The sequence below is a fragment of the Notolabrus celidotus genome, chromosome 19 (assembly GCF_009762535.1).
Source record: "Notolabrus celidotus isolate fNotCel1 chromosome 19, fNotCel1.pri, whole genome shotgun sequence".
In the NCBI taxonomy this organism is placed as follows: domain Eukaryota; kingdom Metazoa; phylum Chordata; class Actinopteri; order Labriformes; family Labridae; genus Notolabrus; species Notolabrus celidotus.
Window position 1 is genome coordinate 22,359,137 of NC_048290.1, and position 25,126 is coordinate 22,384,262.

A 25,126-nucleotide genomic window follows, 5' to 3' on the forward strand; every position below is an offset into this window, starting at 1 on the left:
TGCACTGTTTTGACTTCTTTGCGATATGTGGTGTCAGCTTCTTTCTCACAGTCATACATCTATCTAATGTCTTAGTTTGGGCTTCTGCACAGATTTCTTTTTATATCTGTTTCTATGTTTAATTTACGTGCATGGTGTGAGCGGTCACTTTTCTTAGAAACCTCACTTAAATTCAGGGAAGCACTGCAGATGCCCACTAACTAGTGTGTGTGTGGACCTCTGGAGCGTGTTTAAACATGCAGAGGAGAAGCCTCAGTACACTATTACATGCTGCACAGTTTTCTGCTGACTCCCCACTTTCCCTGCAAAAACCACGTCTTTGATTTTAACTGCAAGCCTGAACTGGAGCAGTTTCCACTCTGCGTATTTTCATCTTTTACTTCTATCTGTTTATGTTTTTGCAGCAGAATAAAACTTTCCCCTTTAAATGCACATAAAGCCTTGATAGTTGGTTTGCATAGTGTGAGTGCCGTTCCAAGAGGAGGGATTGTGACATGACAAGAGCTAAAGCCCTGTCTTGTGTCCTATAATTACAGTACGTATGTAATGAACCTCTCATTTATTAACTATTGAGTGTGTAGACATTTAAAGAAAGCAGGTCAAGGCTTGAAATCATAAAGCACTTTTCATTCACTTCAGTATGTAACTAACTGCCAAAGCAAGCCAGTGTCTGCTGTGTAAACCGAGCTGAGCCTGACTTCACTCATTTTCAGATGCATCTTTGTTTTTTGCAAGGTCACGAAGTCACTTGAGAATGTTTTTGGTGCAGAAGCTGCAGTTTTTTTGTCAGAGGCCCAAAGAAAAAACTCCTTGAACCCCCCACATTGAGCCATTGGATGCATTTTACCTTTTGATTCTCAGAGTGTTTATTGAGCATTCAGATGACAATGGCCGGCATCCTGCCTCTTCCTGTATCGTTACCTTTGCATGTGTGAAAGTGCCAACAGTACCAAGAATCTTGGAGACACCTCAGTTGTGGTTTTCTTCCCTCTCTTTTGTCCACATATCAGACAAGACGAATGAGAGAGCTCGTCATACTCCCATGAAAAGATGAATGACTGTGTGTTAGAGCTTTCAAGTATCTGGTGTGATCAAACTACAGATGAAAGGGCCAAATAGTTCTCTGACCCTCCCCCTCCCATCTTTGATACCTCGCTGAGATTCCCTGCCTCCTGTAATTGACGGGCTTTTGAAGTACAGGAGCAGGCGAGTCACACTCACATTTCCTTTGTGCACCCACACACGGATCCCCTCTGGGGTAGACGTTGGAATTTGTGAATAAATGGGTTCATTGGGGACCTTGAAGACTCTTAATGAAACAAGTTCAGAGTGGAAATATAATCCTATAACTGCATTTATAATTGGACTCTTAAGGCACCTCTCTCTGACACTTAATGTAACTTTCTATTCAGCTACATTTTACAGTTGAATTCATTTTCCCTTGCAGATTTTCTTGACAGAGATATTTCTTAAAGAAGTAACAATTTAGCATTTAAAAATAGAAGAAACATCACAAGTTGTTCAGATTAAAGCAGTGGCTCCCCACCATTTGATTGCTAGCCCCTCTTGCATAACACATTGTGTGGTTGGATGGCTGTGAGTTATAAACGGTTCCAACAAAGAGGGATTTTCCATCTGGGCTTCTTCAAGGGTTTTATTTAAAAACAGTTTGAGGCCAAAAGAAAAATCCAAATTTCAAAAGCTAAGAACAGTATATACCACTTTTTGCTATTCCTCTCTCCAACCTGTCAGACGTCTCTGGTGACACTGAGGTGAGGTACGATCCAGAGCTGGACTGGGACCAAAAAATGGCCCTGGCATTTTTGGCCATGGCTGCCCACCATGATATTTATACGATATGCGAAAGCACATAACATACCAGGGGATATATGTGCACTTTGTGTTGTTTCAAAAATTAAAATAAAGCGCAGCAGCCTGCATGGAAGAGAGTAACAATGTTAAAAAATGGATACACTCTTTCACTACTCACAGAGACTTTCATCTTGGGAGAGATGGCCACAGTGTCACAATTTCCATCTTGAAGTGAAAGTGGATGTCAAAGAAACACTGCTATTGATGTCTTTTCAACATCCGATCTGAGATACCAGCAGATATTCAATATTTAAAAATGGGATACGGACATCCGTAATTTTCAACCCAATTAAAATCACTGAGATTTTAATTTTCATTTGAGTACTTCCTGTTATAAATTAGAATCGTCATACAATGTAATGTTTGCTAAACGACTCAGATTACCTGACTGGCTGACTGTTGTTCTTGAAATAATCTCTCCACAAAATGAACCCTTAACCAATATATTTGAACAGTTCACTTTAGGAAAATTCACAGTACTTTATGGTGAGTGACCAGTGTGTGTGAGTGTCAACAATCTCAGATTGCTAGCACCACCAGCCTTCAGTCCTCACAGGTTAACATCCACACATTGCTTCAGACGGATTCTTATATGCCAGTTTAACCAGTCAGCTTATATACAACTTTATCACAATTCTCCAGATCAAACAGCTGCTAAACTGTGCTGTGCTTTGAGATGCTATCTATCAAAAGTGTTTCTTTTAGAGATGTAAATTTCAAGTATTTTCTGTGATCGATCTTTGGAAATGTTAACGATCAATTATCGATTAATCATTAAAAAACGTTAACGTTTTCCATGTTAACAACGATGGCAAATGCATTTTTTCCCCAAATAAAAATTTCCGTCACAACATAATGTTTATAACTGATAGTATTAAATAACTACGGATCGTATTGAGGTGTTCAAAGATTAAACACGCTGAATATCAACGTGTAGAGCAGGCTCTTGATCTCCACAGACATACAGTCATAAAAGGGAAGCCTCAGACTTCAACAAGGGAACTGAACATAAAGATATTTCAGACTCACAGTGTCCAGTTTTCTGTCTACTCGTTCTCATTGAGAAAAATAAGCATGTGTATGTGGTCAGGTGTCAGCTGGGAGCGCAACCGAGTCATAATCAGTCCAGAGGTGGGAAAAAAAAGCACTCGTGAAGACCTGTCACTCAGCCGCATCCCCCAGCTCAGCGTCTCCGCTGTGAGCAACACCTTTAGTCAGCTGATTCACATGGAAACACGCTTTAAATTTAAAACACCTCCCTGACAGCTGAACCAAATATGAGACCACATGATTGTTCCATGTGAAATCGAAACAAAAGATTGTGTTCGAGTAAGATCTTAACAATCAATTAATTGTTACTTGATTAATTCACATCCCTAGTTTGTTTACATATGGGTTGTAGAGCATTAAGATAAGATAAGATACTCCTTTATTATTCTTTACTATTACTCCTTCATTAGAGCAAAACGGCAGTAGTCATTCACCAAAGCTAAAGCACTGCTAGTGGCGGGTGGCAGCTTAGACTTTATCATGTGACTGGCATTTCAGGCCTACATAATAAAAACATGAATAATTAATCTAACAGACGAGTAACTCTCAAGCCAACATTTATTAGATAATTAAGCTGCGTGAGATCTGACTGCTCCTTCACACTTTACCTTCATGTTGCTGTGAAGTTTACCCTTTCTCTAGTTAAGGTTTTTGTCACTGCTATGAAGATGTGTTGGTCTGCTACTGCTTACACTTTCAACACAGTAGAAAAAGTCAGAACACTGCCAACAAACTCTCGATCAGAACACCCCCTTACAGTAAAGAAACATTGAATATTACATTATAAATAGAAGATGTACGGGTTGTGTATTAAGTTATTCAAGTTCTAGATGTTTGTGTAGCTTGACAGAGTTGCTGCGTACGCTGCATGACACACTGCTGCTGACAGGGAGTTCAGATCAGGTGTCGTGTCATGTTTCAGTCTGCGGGCTCCATTTCAGTTTTGCTGTCAACACAGTAGAAACACACACGCACACGCACACACTCTGCACGTGTGTGTGTGTGTGTGGTGTAAGTAAAGCACAGTTGCACTATTTTACACACTACAACTATCTACTCTACCAAAGTTCTGACATCACATAGTTTGAGCTTCTCTGCAGAATGTATCCAGGAGTGTTTTCACTGTTTTGAAATGCTATCAGATTAGATTTCCAGCATCAGTATCATTAACAGCAGCAGTTTAAACCTGCATGAATAGTGAATGAGCTCAGGTCAGTACACAGTAAAAGGCTGAATAGATTTATGTTAATTCAGTTGTTTAGCCAATTTATATTCAGTTTCTGAAACGATGAACCCCGCAGCTCCGTCTGGTCGGGATAGCGCTGTGCAGGAAAATGTCAAGCGTCATTTCTTATGCGTACAAACAATCCTAAACCTGACACTGGTTTAATTGGGAATATCATACCAATAATAAGAATAGTTTACACCTGGGAGATGTGGAAAAAATGAAGCACTAATAAATCCTGTCTTGTGTCTCTATTAGTCGAGTGGCTCTAAAAATTTGTGATGCCATAAATCCTACCAAAATGACTTCCACTTTCACGTCTCCCATGTTTTTTAGCTTCTCCTCACTTCCTCTGTTTCTTCCTGATAAAGAAAAGTTTCTGAAAAACCTTTAATGACATTCTCTTCTCTGTTTCCAGACTGCCAATGGCTATATCCTTTTGTTTGATGTGCTGGGTGGAGGAGATGACAAGTACCTCTACGGGCCTGTGTATCCAAAGTGAGTGATTCACACACACACACAAATAAACACTAACATGCACACTTTCATATACACATGCTTAGATAAATAGAGCAGAGAGGACTATATCATAAAGACATTATTAGTCCTCTAAAAGCCATTAATCATCTTTATTATGCACATTAAATCAAGCTTGTTTCCTGTCTGTTGAGAGTTAAACATTTAAATCGATCAGCTGATGTTCTGCTTTTGTTTTGACTCCACATTGATATCATGTATGTTTTTATGAGCAGCCACAGTTTGACTTTTCTGTGAAATCCTGCTACCTGTGTTTTTTTTCTACTGCTGTGACTTCCTGAAGTAAAATGTCAACTCCCTCATTATAGTGAAAGTTAGCAGCTGTCTGTCATAGCCAACTGGCACACAATGCTAGCTAGGATACAACAGTTTTACTGCTAAATCCTCTGACGCAATTAGATGTTTGCTCATTTCCGAACGTGTATTTGCTGTGGTTATGTTGTTGACACAAGCAGGTAGTGAAAGCCCAACAGCTAACAGCAACTTTCTACACGCAGCCAAAAAACTCTGTTGCCTAAAGTATGTGGACTTTCCACATTGATTTGGTACAAAGTTTCAATCTTTTTCCAAAAACCACAGCACATTAATTCTGCTCCAGCTGCCACCGCTCTGCTATTAATACGGCCAAAATAACTCTTGGAAAGCACACTAAAGTACACACACTGAGGTGTTTTGTGCTGGTTTTTTTTCCATTGTGTGGTAAAAAAGCATCCATTCTTGTGTTGCTTTTTAATGCATTTGTGTCTGTAGAGGTTGTGGATATGTTTGGCTCACATTCCTCGACAGCATACCAGTAGAGGTCAGACAAGTCAGGGTGTATTTATTCCAGGACCTTTTAGCTGCAGCTCTTTCAACAGTCTGTCTCTTGGATACATAATCTTTATTTTATTAATGCACGTTTATGTGTTTGCAGAGGAAGTCCTCGTGTGAAGGTAACCCCGGGTTATAAAGAGGAGCAATGTGCCCCCGCTTTATCTTTAGAGATGAAGAAGCCTGTGGATCTAGAGGCCCCCATCACCAGGTAAGATCAAATCTTGTTCATTAATCTTTTTCCTCCTCTTTTGTGTTTGGCTCTGTTTTGTCTGCGTCTCCCTCAAACTACACCCTAACTCAACCTTTGGCTGGCATATCCAGTCATAACATTCACACTGCAAAACCATCAAAACGTATGCTCAGGGTGCATCTTGAGGAAGTAATTCTTGTAAACTGAAAGAGCACTGCTGCACCATGCACACATTTTTTTGTGCAAATGATGTGCTAAGATCTTGTAACTTGAGCATAATCAAGATATCCTCCATTGAAAGCTCATATCCCACCGTGAAGTCAAGGTATTAAGTTAATTTATGCTGTGTTTGTTCGCTCCTGTAACCAGAGAGTTAAAGGATTTTGTGTTGTTGTACCTGTGAAAGCTTACCAGCTCTCTGTCCACCTGTGAAAGACATTTGGCTCAAAGCAGAGGCTTAAAAAAATATTCTGTTCTTTCTGAAAGTCAGCGTTGGCAGTGAAGGATGATCGAGTTGCACCGAGAAGCAAAGCCTCTGCACTCAGTCAGCTGTAAACACAGAGACCTGCAGAGAGAAATACTTCAATCTGCAGAAAGCTGCTTTTATAAGAGAAGAGTGATGGACAGATGAATGGAGGTGGGTGGAAGGGTTTAGTGGCGATTGATGAAGGTGAAGGACGATGAAAGGAACATTTTTGATTTCTCTGTCAGCTGGATGGAGAGCTGCCTGGAGCGTTCAGGACATCCAGAGATTTAGTGAGTGATACTCAGGTGTTATTAAGATCCTAACATTTCACTTTATTGCATACTAAGAATTTCTTTCAAGTTCATCTGATGCTTGAGCTAGCATCAGCTGTGCCTAAAGATAGAGTTCCCAACTAACTTGATTGTATGTAGAGCTGGGCTATTAATCGATAATGCTAATTATCGTGATATCATTTTTCTCAATTTAAATCTAACAAATTGTCAATACAAATTTGATATATTTAAACCTGTAATACACCCCCCCCCCCAACCAATGGAAAGGGAGGGTGTGCTAATGTGCCTTAAACTAGTTGCCAACCAACATTAAACAGAAGAAGGAGACGGCAGCCAATCATGTTGCAGGGTGAGAGGTAGGCGGGCTTAAAGACATTTGGAGCAGAATGTAAACACAGCTGAAACGAGCAACAGCAAGTTTTCTGAAGAAAACTGAAAACCTACCAGCTCAAAGCAGAGTCGTTAGTCTGACACTAGCTACTGACTACTTAGCTATTAACTTAATACACTTCATGAAATAACTTTCAGGATGTGGGTAAAGAAAGAGCACGGTAGGAGATAACAAACAATCTAGGTTCTTGAACAATCTGCCTTTAGATTTAAATGAAATAATGATTGGATAATTATCGCTATAGACTGATTTGAAAAATGTTATCGTGATAACGTATTTTTTGGTATTGCCCAGCTCTAATTGTATGCTCACTGTATTAAAAATCTACAAAAGAAATAGTAGAATATATATTTAATTTATGAACATTTACTCCCAAAAGGTAAAAATCCAATTTCACTGTGACATTAAAATAAAAGAATAAAACATCTTTGGTCTTTATTATCTTTCCCTTTTTTGAGTGTGATATCTTTAAAAAGCTTGTCTGTAATAAGTACAAATGTCCTTACACTGATTACTTATGATGAACTCTTAAGAGATTTTATATTAAAAGGTCAAAGGTCACTGTGACTTCACATTTGTCTCATTCTGATCATGAAATCTGTGAAGTACTGCCCTTCACATCAGGTTTTTTTTACTGTAACATCATCTACTGGAATAAATTGGCTATACCACTAGAAGACTCTTCACTTTAATAGTAATAATACTCATAATTGATAGGATTTGTATAGCACTTTTCTTGGTACTTAAAGTTGCTTTACAGAAAAAATAAAGCAAATAAATAAAAAGAACAAAAACAGAGGTGGGGCGGGAGTAGAGGTTATGGGTTGTATATATGCTTCTTTGAACAGGAAGGTCTTGAGGTGGTTTTTAAATGATTGAGGGAGTCAGATTTGCTGATGTGTGGATAGAGAGTTCCAGAGATTCAGGGGCAGCAAAGGCAAAGGCTCTGACCCCCAAGGTGCAGTGCTTGGTCTTGGAGATAGGGGACAGGAGATCAGCATCTGATGATCTGAGGCGCCGAGCTTGGGAGTTTACCTATTGGCTCTGATGTCATTGCAACCATCTAGTTACAATCCCTGCTGCAGCTCTGCAACCAGCCTCTGCCAACACCATTCTTTGGACTTGTCCATTGAGCCCCACAAAGGTTTAGTATTTGTGTGTAATGTGTAAACAAACAGTGAAAGCTCCACAGCACTGTTCTGTCCTGCCAGATTTGAGGTTTGCTCTGACGTTGTTTCACTTCTGTACTACCTCCGATGCTGGCTCAGCAGCAGAAAGACTTCCCCCAACCACAGATGTGACATTATGACAGCAAGGCATAACAGAGGTGCAACAGTCCCGCCTTGAGCAGGCAATGTAAGTGAAGCAAGAGAGGATACAGGCAGAGTGAATGATTCTGATGTTACATCCTGTTTAAGGCAGCCTGCTTTGTTTTAGGGTTCATGTATTCTTCTACATAAATCACCTCTTTGCACCTGAAAATCTTATAGCGTATGTATATATTGTGTGCTAATCTAAGGAGATCATCAAGTTCTCATTGAGGCCACAAAAAATGTTGACATGGTAAAAATGTCACTCGTGTTTCGTGTTTGAGTGAAGCTTTCTGAAACCAGCTCAACAGATTACATTAAAATGTATGAGCAGAAAGAACACATCACTGCTGTCAGTTTGATAAGAGCAGCGTCTTTGCTTTCCTGTTTTCTCCTACTTTCACCTCCCGTTATCAGCCTCACACCCTCCAACCTGACGTCTTTGCTTGCTGAGCGATAAGAACCGCCACTCCGTCATTTTTTTCCCACTCTGTTCTCTTTTCCTTCATATTTCTTGTTTATCTTCTCCTTTTCTTTTATGTCCGCGAGTTCAGCCGTCACATCCCTTCCACTTCTCCTCTGCACTTGACGCAGATTATAGGGTAGTCGTCTGAATGAGAGCACTCTGCTGGCATTTCACAGGCACAGCTTGATTGTGCAGCAGATGAGTGGGTGTCTCCTGCTGTGAAACTACACTGAAAGCAGTTCCCTCCTCCGTGGAGAAAGTCCAGTGTGCTTAACTTCCTTTCATTTCTGCTGCTTCTTTCCTCTTTGGGGCTTCTATCTTCAATTTGAGACCTCTTGTACTTTTTAGAAGACAATGAATGCTTCACGCAGACACACAAACACTCTGTTGTTTGTTCCTTTGTGTGTTACAGGACTTGGCATTGGCAGCTTTGTGGCCTCACAGCTGAATAGTAAAAGTTTCAGGCTGGCACAGCTGGATAATGACTAGTCCACTGTTTTCTAACACTCTACCGTTTGTTATCTTCTCCCCTCCCTTCCTACCTACCACCCCTCACTGCTTTCTTTTACTACCTCCTCCACAGTGTTTTTTCCTCTTTGAACCTCAATGCTAATCTTGTCTGTGGTTCCTCTTCTCCCCACCAGTCTGCAGTCCCTCCAGGAGGACTTACTGGTGTGCACCTCAGACGGCTACCTCCATGTGCTGCACTGGGACGGACTGGGCAGCAACGGGCGCAAGGCCATCTGCCTCACTACAATCCCCTTCTCACTGGACCTGCAGTCTGCTCGAGGTCAGAGGAGACCCTCAATCACAGCTAAACACAGAGCAGAAAGAATAAACAGACATTTTAATTCACTTACTAATGTTGGAAAATAAATGATGACTATGTTATACAAAGTTAGATTTTCAGAGTTAAATTCTCTCAAAGAATCACTCTTGAAATCCTCTCTTAAAGCTCCTGTGATGAACTTTGTTTGCCTCATTTCAGCGCCCTCCTGTGGGAAAGCATTACCTCTACCTCAGATTCAACAAAGGCTGTTTGTTTAGCTTGTTCTAACTCACTATATCTGACACCTACCCTGTGTCATGGGCTACAGACATTAGAATGAGTGTATAAAATAATCAGTGTTGTTGCTGATGGTCTTGTTTGCTGTTGTAACTCTGAAGCCTGGTTTATACTTCTGTGTCGAATCAACGCCTACGCCTACTCCACAGGTCTTCGTAGCCCTTTTCCAAGACAGGAGCCTACGCACATAGCCTGACATGCACCTCCTTCCAAATGTAACTACCTATCCAAACGACCCTGACTGCAAGCTGTATGATTGGTCGGCTGGGTGGCATTGTATTTGCTGCATTTACAACAGCCATGCATATTTCCCCCTCCGACGTCCTCCCCCTCTCTATACTTCCAATTAATACTTGCTGTATGATAAACAGCAACATATATCACCTTTAAATGGACACAATTTGCTCGGAATCGCCGTGAAAAAGCAAGAAGAAAACACACCAGGACCAGAAACCTTACTATCGGGAGGAGAGATCGCACTGCCCACAAGCATTTCAGCGGAATATTGCTGAGTGACACCGACACATTGACGCACAAGCATGTAGTGCTCACATTCACGTCGGCCACAGCCACACAGGGTCAACACAGAAGTATAAGCCAGATGTTATAAAGACATCAGTATTCATTTCTATTTCATAACCAGCATAAAATCCTCCCAGGAGCTTTAAATGTCTCATTCTTCTTCAATGTAGAGAATGCTTCAACCTTTATGGTTATGTATTTGTGCACTTGTGTCTACAGGTGGCCCCTCTCTGGACCTGGAGGGAGTGTATATCCGCTGTATGGAGTACTGTGTAACCCTGGACGGCTTTGCTGTGGTGCTGAGTGACGGGCGCCTGGGCTTTATCACACCACTTACCAACACCATCACAGCAGATGTAAGAACACAAACACACACTGATGATGTTAAAACAACACATATGTCTGCTAGCCAAGTTTATGAAAAATGTCTGACCCCTCCTCATAAGACTTTTGGGACAGCTGGCAGATCTACAGCTTATGAGATCATATGAACACATGATAGAAGATCCCTCAGACCTGTTGGAGCCAGAAAATACCACATTATAGCCGACTTTTCTGCTTGTCATGAGAGGCAGGCTATCGTTAGATTCTTCTAGCTAATCTGATCTAGTACCAAGATGTAATCTGAGGTATTTCTGTGTGGAATAAAATCTATGTGAGTGTCAGTTCAGGAGTAGACATCATGGCTGACCTGTCGAAGTTTTGAATCAGTTGATGCTAAGTGCAAACGCTGTGTTTCTCCTTGGGGGTCAAACATCTGGCAGATAAGTTGAGAGAAGCTTCATATTTTTTCAGTTGAACATCAAATGATGCAAAGTATTTCACAAACATTTACAGAGAAGCTGGAGATTTAAACTGTCTTACTTGAAATCAGTCTATACGTCACCCATGAGTTTTAAGTGAAGCCTCATTCGATGTGGAGCAGCTGTAACATCAGTTTTCTCAAAGAAGAGGAGGAGTACACAGAACCATGACGGAGAACAGAAATTCCAGACAGATGATGCAACATATTCAGGTTCAACATTTAAAAACACAGTGTTGTTTAAAGAAAGCATGAACATGTGACTCACTGCAGGGAAATGATGTTCTAACAAGCAGAAAGTTGGTCTGTATGTCACACCACTGATGTACTGATGAGTCTATATACAAATGAGATTAAAACCATGACCACGTTGTTTACCCTCTGCTGAAAATGACACCGTAAGTGACATGATAACCACATGTAGTCGAGTTTAGGACTTAAAGATTGTGTGTGAGTGTGTGTGTGCGTGTGCGTGTAGCAGCTGCAGGGTGTCTGGGCAGCAGATGTTACAGACGGCACCTGTGTGGCCGTCAACAACAAGTACAGACTGATGGCCTTTGGCTGTGCCAGGTACGTGTCTCTGTCTGTCTTTACAGTACACTGGTGGGCTGTGGGTTTGTTTGCATGTGAGTGTCACACAGATTGATTGTTGTCCGTGTGGTGTGTGTCCACTGTGGGAAACTGTCGGTTGGTGTTTGCAGAGGCCCACCTTGTGTGTGCTCGAGCAATTTGTCAAGTTGGCAGGAATTTCTCTTCCCCGTAGCTCCCCAATCTGTGCTCACCTTTTTTTTCTCTATGTTTTGATGCACAGATGTTAGACTGTGTTTAACTTACCATGTTAAAGAATACAAATGTCGTACTGTCATTTAATTGCAGTGGCTCAGTCCTGGTATAATGATAGACACCACAACAGGATCAATGCAGCTCTCCACAAACTGGAGCTCACCCCGAACACTACCAGGTACAACTATTCTGCTTCCTCTTTACCCCTCTTCACCTCTGTTTCTGTCTCTCCGTGTCATGCAGCTACATGAATTCCTTTTGGAGATACTTGCATTCCTTCAGTTGTCCCTCTCTTGGGTGAACACGCCTGTGTTTCCCCATAGTTCACATCTGCTTCAGTCAGACTCCTGTGATGGGAGAGCTCCCCCTAGTGGGTGAACTGACATGAAGGTATTTCATCATGTTAAACGGAATCTGTTTCCAGTTTTCTTTTTGTGTCTTGAAAAAGCTGATTCAAGAGATATAAAGTTAAAGATATTAAAAAGTTACATATCTAAAATAAAAGGTCAAGATGTGTTGTCTTGAAATCTTACATGCCTTTAATAGAAGTACAATTATGTTATTGATTCAGTACAACCTGTCAGCTGTTCAATTTTGTGGCCTCCACCAAGCATCAACAGACATACAGCATTCTCACCACTGCTAATGGTTTTCTCATCATGACAAGTTTTTCTCAAAATACATGATATCTTATTCCTGCTGCTTCTACAGGTCATATTGTTGTCTTTATTAATCATTAGGAAACATCATTATATAATGCTGAGAAGCAATGCAACAAAATCTGTTACCGCTTATTGATGAGTATTCACTTACTATCCCTTCTGGTTTCCATTAACATCAAAATGTTGGCCAAAAGGATTGTGAACAGGTTATAAATTGAATTCTGTTTAATATTAAAACGGCCCCGAAATGTCTTCAGTTTATCCCACAGGAAGTCCTGAGTTGGGTTTTTTTTCTGTACACTTATCTTAGCATAATTAAAACACTGTTATAGTGCTTATTCATAGTTTTCTTCTGCAGTACTTAAACACAGATAAACACACGGCTTCAACAGGGATAATCCATAGACTGTAAATGAAATAATAGATAATAATAATAGATAATCACACTCACTCTTAATCTTTCTTACTGAGGCTGAGAACAAAGTCTTGTATGAGGTAAGTTGTGTGTCAGCAGAATGGATTCCTCTGGAGATGTAGTTAGTTTATAAAAGGTTATTTTATTGCTAGCATGTGTAAGATAGGACGGTGTATTTCACAACACTTGCTCTGAATAGTGTTTGGCACTGTTCAATGCTTCCTCTCCTCATAATGAGATCAAACATGATAAAGAGTGTGAGGAGAAAACAACGTGAATCAGTGAGTCAGTGTCAAACAATGATGAGTTCTTGAACGCATCTTTGAAAGACCAGAGAGTAATTCATTTTTAGAACTGTTACTAACCCTGTATGACTCCTCCCTCTGATCACTGAACAATATCCTGAACTCTGTGCAATAACTGTACAATAACTGTGCAATACACTGCAATATCCCTGCCAATTAACATCCTTGTATATATCTCCCAGCACTTTTGTACATACCTTGTTCTAACTATTCTGCGCTTTGTATATACTTTATAATTTTATTTTATTTTATTGTATTATTTTATATTGTATTTGATCTTTATTTCATTATATTTATTTAATCATTATTTTATTTTATTATATATTTTGTTGGTCTTTATTTGATCTTTATTTTATTTTATTATATTTATTATCTTTATTTGATCTTTATTTTATATATTTTTATTTTATATTTATTTTATTATATTTATTTTTTTCTTAATTGTATTATTATTTCTCTTTATCTTTATTTGCTCTTATTTGATTTATTATATATTTTTTTATATTATTTTATTTTATAATTTTATATCTTATTTATTCCTTCTTCTATTATTTTTTTGACTTTCTACATACTGTTTATAAGAGCTCTGTAATGACTGAATTTTCCTCACCGGGATGAATAAAGTATTTCTGATTTCTGATTTCTCTGTGTTCTTCGCTTGTTCAGACATCTACAACAAGACTGGCCCAGTCAAACTCATCTGCTGGTCACCTGACTACAGCGTCGCCATGGTTACATGGGAATGTGGGGGCCTATCTCTGTGGAGCGTCTTCGGAGCTCACCTCATCTGCACTCTGGGCGAGGACTTTGCGTAAGCACACACACTTACTGCCACACAATCGAAGCCATACACACTTATCTAATACAAATATGGACTTTTTCTTACTCATGTCATGTTTGATGTCCTCCCTTTAGATATCGTTCTGATGGAACCAAGAAAGAACCTATTAAAATCAGCTCTATGGTGAGGGGATGTGTTTGATACTGCCACAGTTTATACATTGTCTGCTCAGTGTTGATGTATATTTGTTTTACATGGTGCCCACTGACTGAGATTCCCTTTCCGAGCTGGGGAGCAGAGGTGCTACCACCTGTGGGTGCTCCCTCTAAACACGAGAGGAAAATCCAGGAAGAGCAGGCGGGACGAGGAGATGATCCCAACCTCCTCACTCCTCCCTTCAGGCTGGCATCCTCAGTTCCACTTCATAAAGTCTGCCCTCACAGTGAACCCCTGCACGGTGAGAGAGAGAGAGCAGCCATCCGCTCTGTGAAAAACACATTAAAAAAACCACATGCATAAGATTCATGCTTTGTTATCCTTCTCTGTGCGTACAGAGTAACCAGGAGCAGGTGTTGCTTCACGGTGAGGACGCCTCTACCTGACCTGCGGCGACCCCACGCAGGTCAACGGCTCCTCTGACGCACACACGCATGCTCACCTACACCCACGTGACGGCAGCCCGCTGCACCATCCCCCCAACCCAGACTCCTCTCTCTCTCAGGGACTCAGCACTTTACTGGGACACAAGCATTGGCATGTGGTCCAGGTGAGGATGAGGGTTCCAGGTCACACATTGGTGGCCTTAGATCATTCTTGAAGACCAGTAACAGATACTCTAAGGGCTAAAGATCATCATCACTGTCATAATTGATTCATTAAAAAAAAGATTGTATTCATGAGTCATGATGAAAGTTCAGAAAAGCACCTTAATGTTACCTCTGCGTGTCATTTCCTCATATTTCTCATGCTATCCTTGTTGTTCCTGCAGATTCACAGCACATACCTAGAGAGCAACTGGCCCATACGGGTAAGTCTGAGGCTGTTAACAGGTTCCTACCACTCCAAATAGATCAAAAATCCGACACGTAGTTAATCTTTAAGTTGTTTCAAGCTTTCAGTGTGATGTAACATGTGGGACCCTTTCAGAAGGCACACAGTACAATGAAGAGTTAACACAAAGGTCATCAGTTCAAGCAGCCCACATGTGTGCACACTCTGAACACTGTGGTATCACTGAGTTTACAGAGCAGCAGTGTTTACAGTGTAAACTGATTATGCTGAGTTCCCAAGTGTGTGTATGCAAGCAGAGCTACTGCTCCATTACAGATAGGTAGAAAGAGAATTGTGACTGTATTATTATAAGTAACCACATACACATTTTAAATATAGTCCCAAAAGACTAATTATGATAGATGTGTCTGTTCCGTAGACTGATAGTCAATAAAAAGACCAGTAAGGCAGTTTACTTCTGTTTACGTGCTTCTGTTCTGTTGTAAATAATTGGCATTATGTTGTTTGTGTTTGCAGTTTGCAGCCATAGACACAGCAGGCCAGTGCATGGCTGTAGCAGGGAGACGGGGCTTTGCACACTACTCCTTATTCACAAGGAAATGGAAGCTGTTTGGAAATATCACTCAGGTACGTGAGGTTATGAATTAGAAGATAAAAGTAATAATGAAAGCATCTTCCAATAGTTTCAACACAGGTATCAAAGTGTTCCTTGTGTGATCTGGAGGAAGTTGAAAATTAAATGCACCTTTTTTTCTACTGTCCATCATATCATGATCCCAGGTGCTTTCTTTTCAGCAAAGTGTCAGAAAATTGTCCTGATTTGTTTTCCATGTCTGATGAAGATAGACGTCAGTACCTGTTTACACACAACGTGTTTCAGTCTGCTCAGTCTGATTTAGTTGTTGTCACTGTCAAATGTCTGAAGTATAATACTGTGCTTTTTAATTACTTTAGGTCATTGCTGGACATGTGCAGTGTTGTAACTGCTCTCTTTTTTTTCTTTTCTTCTTATGTTGTTGCTCCTATTTTTGTTTTGTTTTTGCAGTGTCTTGTAAGTCCTTAAGGGCTGGGCAGCTTGCCTGTGCATGACACCACGACAAATAAAACTGTATCAGCTTCATGTATCGTTTACATTCCCTCTGCAGGAGCAGAACATGACAGTCACAGGAGGTCTGGCATGGTGGAACGACTTTGTGGTGGTGGCATGTTACAATTTTACAGACCAGCAAGAGCAGGTGAGACTGAAGAAGCTCTTACTCTGACTATTCTTTTCTCATAAATCCTTAGACTTGTTGGTTTATTTTTATTCTTGTTACAAATACCCCTCTGTCTTTTCTCTGTTGACACCAGTTAAGGCTCTATCAACGCTCAACCAACCTGGACAACGCCTTCGCATCCGTCACTAAGCTGCACTCAGACACTCTGCTGCTCAACGTCTTCAGAGACATGATCATCCTGTTCAGAGCCGACTGCTCCATCTGCCTCTACAGCATAGAGAGGAGGAGCGATAGGTACCTCAAACCTTCACATCAGAACAAACATATAGATAATGTTAATCTCTTAAAAGGATAATCTGATCCCTTTTTTTTTAATGGAACATATTCAAAAAGTTACATGTTTTTTCATGCCTTGTATGAAGCGTCAGAGGGCTTGTTTGATCTAAAATCTGTAACCGCTCTGTTTCCAAGTCAGAATTGACCAAATTCCTCACATCACAAATCCAAATTCTGTTTTATTCAGAGATTACTGCATCGATTCTAAATCCAACACTGCTCTCCATGTTCTGCACAGTTTGTGTTTTTTTCCTTTCACAGTCTCTGGCTGCAGGGAAATCCATGGCCCCTGTAGTCATATTGGTTTTAGGTCATATTGTTACTCGGCCACCTTTCCCTTGAGAAAAGCAGCTTTAAGTAGAAGCCTTGTAAAAATCCATCACATGGTTGATCTGGGTCTCAGATTTATATCAGGCTGGGATAAGACGTGTTTTCACGAGCTGAGCTTGAGTTGCTCTTGAACCTCAAACTACATCAGAATTATGCTTAATTTAGATTTTTATGTGTCCCCTATTGTAGTTTTATGGTTCAGTATGTTGGGCCAATTAGGTCAGGAACACCACCTCAATTAAATGCTGCATGTTCTCCAGTGTTCCCGAGCACTGACTAAGTGGGAATTCTGAGAAACTGACATTCTTGAAAGCAATCAAATGCTGTTGCTTCTTATTCTTAAAGCTTTTGAAATATCTTTAATTCAGTTCATTCGCTAAGACTCTGCAACTCTGTATTTCATGTCCCAGTCCACACCCCACAGCCAGTGTTGAGTTGTTGCAGGAGGTTTCGATGTCCCGCTACATCCCTCACCCTGCCCTCGTGGTCTCCGTCACTCTCACCTCTGTGCGGACCGAAACGGGCATCACATTGAAAGCACCGCAGCAGGTAACAAATGAGCACGGCAACATACAACCGCCTAAACTGAACTCTTTGGAGTATGTGAGTTCATGTTTTGTGTTTGTGTGTGTACGTCTCAGGCCTGCATGGCAGAGAGCATCATGTTGAACCTGGCCGGCCAGTTGATCATGCTGCAGAGGGATCGCTCAGGGCCACAGGTACGAGAGAAGGAGACGCCTGCCAACAACAAGAAGCTGGTGAGTCAGAGCAACATCCTCAGATTTTAACTGTTTTTTCACTCCTACCAATAAATGATTTCTCTTACAGATATGATTACAAAGGAAAGTGTCTTTATTGTAACTGTCAAACGGATCACACATTAAGAATCTTTGCTGGGAAATATGTAATAAAAATGTTGTTGTAGCAGGATGCTATAAATCATCTCACCCCTCTTTGTAGCAGCTGTTTCAGACATTAATAATAACTGTTTGGAAATGTTGAGTCTTGTCTCTGATGGCCTTGATTGCTCTTGAGGGTCACAAAGAGACATCAGTAGTAATTTCAGTCTGTTTCTTCCTGTCTCTCTTAGCTACCATTCTGTCCTCCGGTAGTCCTCGCTCAGTGTGTGGAGAACGTGTGGACCACCTGCCGCTCCAACAGGAAGAAGCGCCACCTCCTGGAGGCCCTGTGGTTGTCATGCGGCGAGGCAGGCATGAAAGTCTGGCTGCCGCTGTTCCCCCGAGACCACCGCAAGCCCCACACCTTCCTCTCCAGACGCATCATGCTGCCCTTTCACATCAACATCTACCCTCTGGCTGTGCTGTTTGAAGATGCCCTGGTGCTCGGGGCGACAAACGAGACCGTGCTCTATGACGGGCTGCAGGGATCCTCCGAGCCACTGGAGGCGCTGTTCCCTTTCTGCACCGTAGAGAGGACTTCACAGATCTACCTCCATCACATCCTGAGGCAGCTGCTGGTCAGAAACCTGGGTGAACAGGTACGTAGATCATCCTGAGAAGATAAAGAACTAAATGCTGCTGATACTGTAGGAAAAACATCATAAACTCTCTCTCTCTGTCTCTCAGGCTCTGATGCTGGCTCAGTCATGTGCCTCCCTCCCTTACTTCCCTCATGTTATGGAGCTCATGGTTCACGTCGTGCTGGAAGAGGAGGCGACATCGCGGGAGCCCATACCCGACCCTTTGCTGCCCACTGTGGCCAAGTTCATCACAGAGTTCCCCCTCTTCCTCCAGACCATCGTCCACTGTGCCAGGAAGACAGAGTACGCTCTGTGGAACTACCTGTTCGCTGCCGTGGGAAACCCCAAAGATCTGTTTGAGGAGTGTCTCATGGCTCAGGACCTGGACACAGCAGCCTCCTATCTCATTATTCTGCAGGTAATCCATCCAGTTAGCAGTGGATTGCAACAATGCACAGATTAGTGACAGAAGGGAATAACAAGATGCTTAAAACTGGGTCTAATTTATAATCTCACCACAGATCAAATCATTGTGTATGCTTTACCTAATCTGTTTCGGGTGTCATGATCACATCAAATGCTCACCAAGTCTATTATTAGTATTATTAACAAAGACCCAACATCAAGACAGGATAAGATCCAGTCTGATCTCATCTTAATCCACCATGAGCAGAGCACTTTGCAGCATTTAGCAAGTTACAGTGGCAAGAACAAATTTCCTTTAACAGGCAGAAACCACGAGCAGGACCAGACTCATGTTAGATTGCCATCTGACTTCTGTCTGTCTCTCTCTCCTCTCTCTTTATAGAACATGGAGGTTCCAGCAGTGAGCAGACAACACGCCACTTTACTCTTCAACACGGCACTCGAGCAGGGCAAGTGGGACCTCTGCAGGCACATGATCCGATTCCTAAAAGCCATTGGCTCCGGGGAGATGGAGACTCCGCCCCCAACACCAACCACTCAGGTAGAGAAACTTGACTTCTTCTTCCACTTTTTCTTAAATTCTGTATATTAATATCACCAAATGAGAAATAAAGCAAGTGGACAGACTCATAATACCCTGATAGCTTAACTGCTACTATTTTATAGAGAATGAGAGTGGACTTTCCGTGTCCGGTGTTTTGCTTTAATTTAGTGTCCTCATACGACATCCAAATTTAAATGTCCAACTTTAAAGGAGTCAGAGTTTCTGATTTTCCATCTGCAACATGTCCAATGTCTTCAGGAACCCAGCTCAACGGGAGGTTTCGAGTTCTTCAGAAATCGCAGCATCAGTTTGTCACAGTCCGCAGACTCCATCACTACGGGCAAATTCAACCTGCAGAAGACCTTCAGCATGCCGTCTGGACCCTCAGTTAAAGGGTATTAAAGGGCACGCACGCACGCACGCACGCACGCACGCACGCACACACACACACACACACACACACACACACACACACACACACACACACACAGAACACATTGTAAGCTTTAAATCTAAATATCGTAACATTTTCTCTCCCCCTTCTCCCCTTCCTGCCAGTCGTGAAGTGGAGTGTGCAGAGAACATGTACATCGACATGATGCTCTGGCGTCACGCCCGCCACCTCCTGGAGCAGGTCCGCCTTCGGGACCTGGGATGCTTCTCGGCACAGCTCGGCTTTGAACTCATCGGCTGGTTGTGTCGAGAGAGAAACCGTGTGGCCCGAGTGGATGATTTTGTTTCGGCGTTGAAAATACTGCATAAAGATTTCCTCTGGCCCTTTCCTGTTATCCCCGCGGGAAGCCTGAGCTCACCTCTGAAGAACGGACGCTGTCGCTCAGGTGAGGATAGACCCAGCACAGAATTCAGATACTAGCTAAAACTGTTCTTTTTGTTGTAAGATTCATTTTAGAACACCTTCTCACATGTGTCTGAATATTTTTGACACTGTCTTTTTTTATTGCTACTTTAAGTTCTGAGCACACGGCTGTTGAAGTCGCAGTCCGCTGACAGCCTGTTGAACAACGACATGGACACAGCGCCCCCTCAGGGAGCTCAGACCAACCACACCTGGCTGGACGGGCTCAGTCAGAGACCCAAAGACACGGACTCAGCCTCGTCTGCTCACTCCAATCAACACTCACCACAAACACACGATGCTATCCTGTCCCTTCTCACCAACAAAGGTAATCAGACTCAATCTGTTAATTTGTTTTCAGCTATAAACATCTGAAAGAAACTCTCCTCAAACATGTCACCTTCTTTCCACAGTGGAGGAGTACAGTGTGGGCTCAGCCACAGACCTGACAGAGACCAGCTCTGTAGTGGATGGTGATTGGACGATGGTGGATGAGAACTCATCCACTCTGAGCCTGAGTCAGGCCGAGCTGGAGCACATCTCCATGGAGCTGGCTAACAAAGGCCCGCACAAGTCGCAGGTGCAGCTCAGGTAAGATCAACAAACCTCACTTCAATCATTCGACCATCGGCCGGTTTGATTCTGTTCTTCAGTTTAATGTCTGTGTCTCTTTTCCTCTCAGGTATCTCCTTCATGTGTTCATGGAGGCAGGGTGTTTAGAGTGGTGCATTGTGATTGGTTTAATCCTGCGGGATGCCAATGTCATCAAGCAGGTGATAGGCTTCCTGGACAGTCCCGAGGTTCCTCAAGAAACTGTGCAGAGTGTCCGAAACGGCTTATTGGCTGTGGACACATGGGCCTCCACTGACTGGTGGGTGTAGCATGTAACCTTTGGCCTAACTGTGTGTGTATTAATGCTGCTACTTGTCTTTCAGTTTGATTGATTAAGCAGCAAGCTTTTATTTTTAAATAGAAACTGAAGACTCTTTTTTTTTCTTTTTTTAAACCTGGAGTAGTGTAACAATAATGCTTATTGTCTCTGCCCTTCCTTCAGTGTTTGGTTGTCTTAGTTAAAATAAAAACTATTCCATAAACATTTTCCAACCTCCGTCTCTTTTCTCTGTCTCATATTTTCCAGCCTTGGCTACAAACCATTCCTGAACCTGATCCAGCCACACCTCCAGCAGCTGCTGGACTCCACTGCAGGCGAGCCGGTGCAGCCCGAGGCCTTTCAGCCCAGCAGCCAGAGCTCCAAGCTCGGCGGCTCTGAGGGGCCAGGAGGCGCTGCTGCACCGCGGGCAGAGGACAGCAGAGGAGCAGCTGCTCCGCTGGGCCTTGCTCTGCCCTCGCTCGAACCTGCGGGAGGATTCCCCCGCCCCCCCCTCTGAGGACTGTCCTCCTGAGCAGACAGAGGAGCAGGGAGACGAGGAGGGAGCATATGACTGCACCCTGTCCTGAAGCCAGGAGCCCCCTTCGGACTCTTAACCTGTGAACTCTGGAGCCTGGAGGGGGAGAGAGGAGATACACTTTATATTTGTGTGTGTGTGTGTGTGTGTGTGTGTGTGTGTGTGTGTGTGTGTGTGTGTGTGTGTGTGTGTGTGTGTGTGTGTGTGTGTGTGTGTGTGTGTGTGTGTGTGTGTGCGCGCGCGCGCACAGAAAGTACCTCTCCTGCAGGTTCTAACATCAGTCAGTATTATCCACTCTTCAGATTTTGCCCTCTTGAGTCGACTTAAACTCCTGTGGATACTGAGCTACAAACAGAGTGACACATCCTGACTGACAAAAAGAAATGTCCCCGCACAACGAGAGACGCTCTGCGGCCTGACGGATCAGGCCTCATTTTACCAAAATGTGCTGTAAGACAAACCCATGTGTCAGTTTGTGCATTTATATTTTAGGTCGTGGTGTTGAGGAGCTGTAGAGCAGCACACAGAAGCACCAGGATCATTCTTTTTTTCCTGTTATTCCAACAAAGTAATTGTGTGTATAACATTTCTTTCGCATTCAATTCAAGTGAAACTGGAGATTTTTTTTGGTCACTTCTTGGACAAAGCTCCGTTGTTTCCTTCAGTAAAATGCAAAAAAAAAAGTGCAAGAATCAGTCCAGAGATCAAACACCTGCGTGTGTTCGATCACAGCGTCATGCTACGTCTCCAGAACAAAGCTCTCCAGTCATGAACCATTGCATGAGATGCATCTGAGTGTGTCCGAGTGTGTTGTGTGGAGAGGTGATTCATACTTTCATACCTCATATGATTTTAAGATATTTTGTGATACCTTTTTCAATAATGTAAGAGTGTACAAGATGACATTATTTTTCTATGAATACCACCTTTGTCCCTGTAAAAACAGAAGAAGAAAAACACTCATGGTATGAATTCTGTGTAATTCTTGAGAAGTGATGACCTTTAGATTTCTAAGAAAATGATCTCTGAGAAGAATCCATCGATGTGAGTGCGGACTAGTTTCTTACCACTGATCAGTTACCTCTCTGTTGGTGTCTTTTCACAAACAACGCCCTCGACTTTGTTGGAGTTCAGGCCTGATTTTAGACATAAAGGAAATTAGTGTTTGGCCTCCCTGAGATGAGAGAGAGTGCAGGGAAGAGCTCGGGCAAAACAGACGCTTTATAAACCAAATCATGTGATGCTTTATCCAGCTTTGAAACACACATTTGGAGTGTCCACGTGGAGATTAAAAATGTGTTTCCTATCATCAGCGAGGCAGATTGTGTGATTTTAAGCCATCCTGCTCTGCAGATTTCTCTTTAATCGTAGGAACATCATTTGAGCCCTTTGTTCAAAATCCTATTTTTCTTTGTGGTGATGATGTTGGTACCTAGATGAAGAAACCCTCCATTAGTAGTGTATAGAAACATATATATAAATGTGGGTGAACAACGCTGAATGATGACATGATGCGTCACGTTGTTTGTTATTGCCGGCGTTCATCTTACTAAAACCAGCTGATTTGGGGGAGGGGCTAATTTGTTCTGGTATTATATCGGTACTTTGACAGGCTATCTCCAGGATAGTGATTTTAGGCTGTGTCAGATACGGAAGCCGATACAGACACCACCGCTGATACAGATATTAGTATCAGAACAACAGTACTCGTCAACACTCTGACGCCTGCATGTCAATATCCTTTTAGACCTTGTTTTTGCCTTGGTTGGTAATGAGCGTTATTATTGTGTAATATTACTCATAACATGATAAGGACTTCTCTTTTCGTCCACATCAACATACATATCATTTCCCTGAACCGCTTGAGACAGTGGTCGCCGATTTCGCCATGTGTTTGTGTGCTTCTATGTGGATTTGTGAGTGTGTGTACCACGTTGTATTGACATGCATTTGTTTTAATGGTATTAGTCCTCATATCTACCATTATTTATTGGCATTATAGCTGAGTGGTAATCGATGAATTGATGCTTGGTTTGTTTTTATGACTGATATCAAACCTCCTCCCCTTTAGTTAATCAAAGTCGTGTATTGGCTCTCTACCACAAGCACTAAACGGTTAATCAGACAGTATTATGATGTGCAATGTATCGAAATGTTACTCAGCTTTATTTTTGATGTTCCTTACACCTCTTTGTTTCCCCACAGCTTTGTACTTTTCATGATAGACCAAATCATATTTAATAGGTTCATTTTTGCTCTCTTGTCTGTGTGTACAAGATAAATTGGGTGTGTGGTGTGTTAAATTAGATTCTTCATTGGTTTCTGTTTTTTTATGAATAGCTAGGACACTTCATTCATGAAAAGGGCAAGATGAATACGCGACATGTTGCTGTTGTGGCTGATGTACTGTTGTCACTCAACATAAACCCCACCACCCCTCAGATCTCCCACTAAAACAAGCCCACAGCTCCACTATGCTGCACTGTGGGCTCTACTTGAAAACGGTAACACGATGAACCAAAGACTTTACATCCAGAGGCCTTCAGTTTAAACCGGATGCTTTGATTGAGTGTGTGACTCATTATGCAGAGGGGAAAGAAAATATAAACCATCCCTGTCATTCAAAACATAACCATTGATGCTTCAAACTAATGCTGACAGCATACCAGACAATTTCCTACGGAAATGTGTATTACAGATCTTTTCTGGAGTCCTTCTCAGCGGGCGAGGAGCGGAGCGGGCGGTCAGGTGTGTCTCATGGTACTCGGGTGTCACATTCACCCAGAGGTGAACGGCGCTCCCTCTCCGCCTCCTGTGTACAGTGTAAAAGTATTTCCTGTTTCCTGACTCAGAGTAAAGTTTTATTTCTGGGACGTAAACAGTAAAACATCCTCAATGCAGTGTAAAGATTCTCTCTTGTACATTTGCCTTTTCTACTCATGTTTGGTTTTCTACTTCATTTTTTCTCCCTTGTACATACAGAACAATAAATTATTTTTAAAAATGGTTGACCTCACTAAGTTCAGCTGAGTTTTTCTTATAATCCTTCCTGAAGCACTTTGCTTAAACAAAGGCCACTAATGAAAGAAACATCCTCGGAATAAAAACAGCATACGGAAACAAATGGATCTGAATATCAAATTTAACTTAGAGTTAAAAATGTATAATAAAAGAATAAGAATTAAAAAATAAAAATAAACATGATTAAACACAATACTCTAAAATGACAATAAAGCAAATAGAAAGTTCAGCACAGTAAAAATAAAGTGTAGGTTTTAAGGTTTATTCAGTGGCACATGAAAACATGTTTTAAATCTGGTTTATTTGCAGCACCTCTCGTCTGTAGTGGCAGTTTGATCCAGTTACAGGCAGCACAGTGGTTAAATGTTTAGTCAGTACTCTGGGCATCACAAGCTGACCTGAGTAAACAGATCTAAGGTTTCTGTTGAGTTGACATTCTAAACATGTCACAGATATATTCCAGGCCAGTATCATTCAGAGATGCCTCAACTTGTAGAAATACTCTGAAATCTATTGTGTAGTTACCTGGGAGGGGCTGAAGCCGCTTCAT

General features: G+C 41.9%; 1 protein-coding gene across 1 annotated transcript in view; it reads left to right on the plus strand.

Moving 5' to 3' along the window:
• Positions 1-24,571, plus strand: part of ric1 (RIC1 homolog, RAB6A GEF complex partner 1) — a 40,100-nt gene extending 15,529 nt beyond the window's left edge. The window contains 30 exon segments of the mRNA XM_034709068.1: positions 4,566-4,645; positions 5,598-5,705; positions 9,258-9,403; positions 10,421-10,557; positions 11,482-11,573; positions 11,880-11,893; positions 11,896-11,964; positions 13,835-13,979; positions 14,084-14,144; positions 14,248-14,324; positions 14,326-14,357; positions 14,360-14,406; positions 14,504-14,537; positions 14,540-14,715; positions 14,938-14,976; positions 15,477-15,587; positions 16,106-16,195; positions 16,311-16,471; positions 17,254-17,392; positions 17,485-17,601; positions 17,934-18,341; positions 18,430-18,741; positions 19,132-19,290; positions 19,552-19,688; positions 19,852-20,132; positions 20,265-20,477; positions 20,563-20,740; positions 20,832-21,020; positions 21,288-21,525; positions 21,527-24,571. Coding sequence (XP_034564959.1) covers positions 4,566-4,645; positions 5,598-5,705; positions 9,258-9,403; positions 10,421-10,557; positions 11,482-11,573; positions 11,880-11,893; positions 11,896-11,964; positions 13,835-13,979; positions 14,084-14,144; positions 14,248-14,324; positions 14,326-14,357; positions 14,360-14,406; positions 14,504-14,537; positions 14,540-14,715; positions 14,938-14,976; positions 15,477-15,587; positions 16,106-16,195; positions 16,311-16,471; positions 17,254-17,392; positions 17,485-17,601; positions 17,934-18,341; positions 18,430-18,741; positions 19,132-19,290; positions 19,552-19,688; positions 19,852-20,132; positions 20,265-20,477; positions 20,563-20,740; positions 20,832-21,020; positions 21,288-21,525; positions 21,527-21,607 — 4,071 coding nt within the window. The 3' untranslated portion in view covers positions 21,608-24,571.
• Positions 24,572-25,126: the final 555 nt, after the last annotated feature.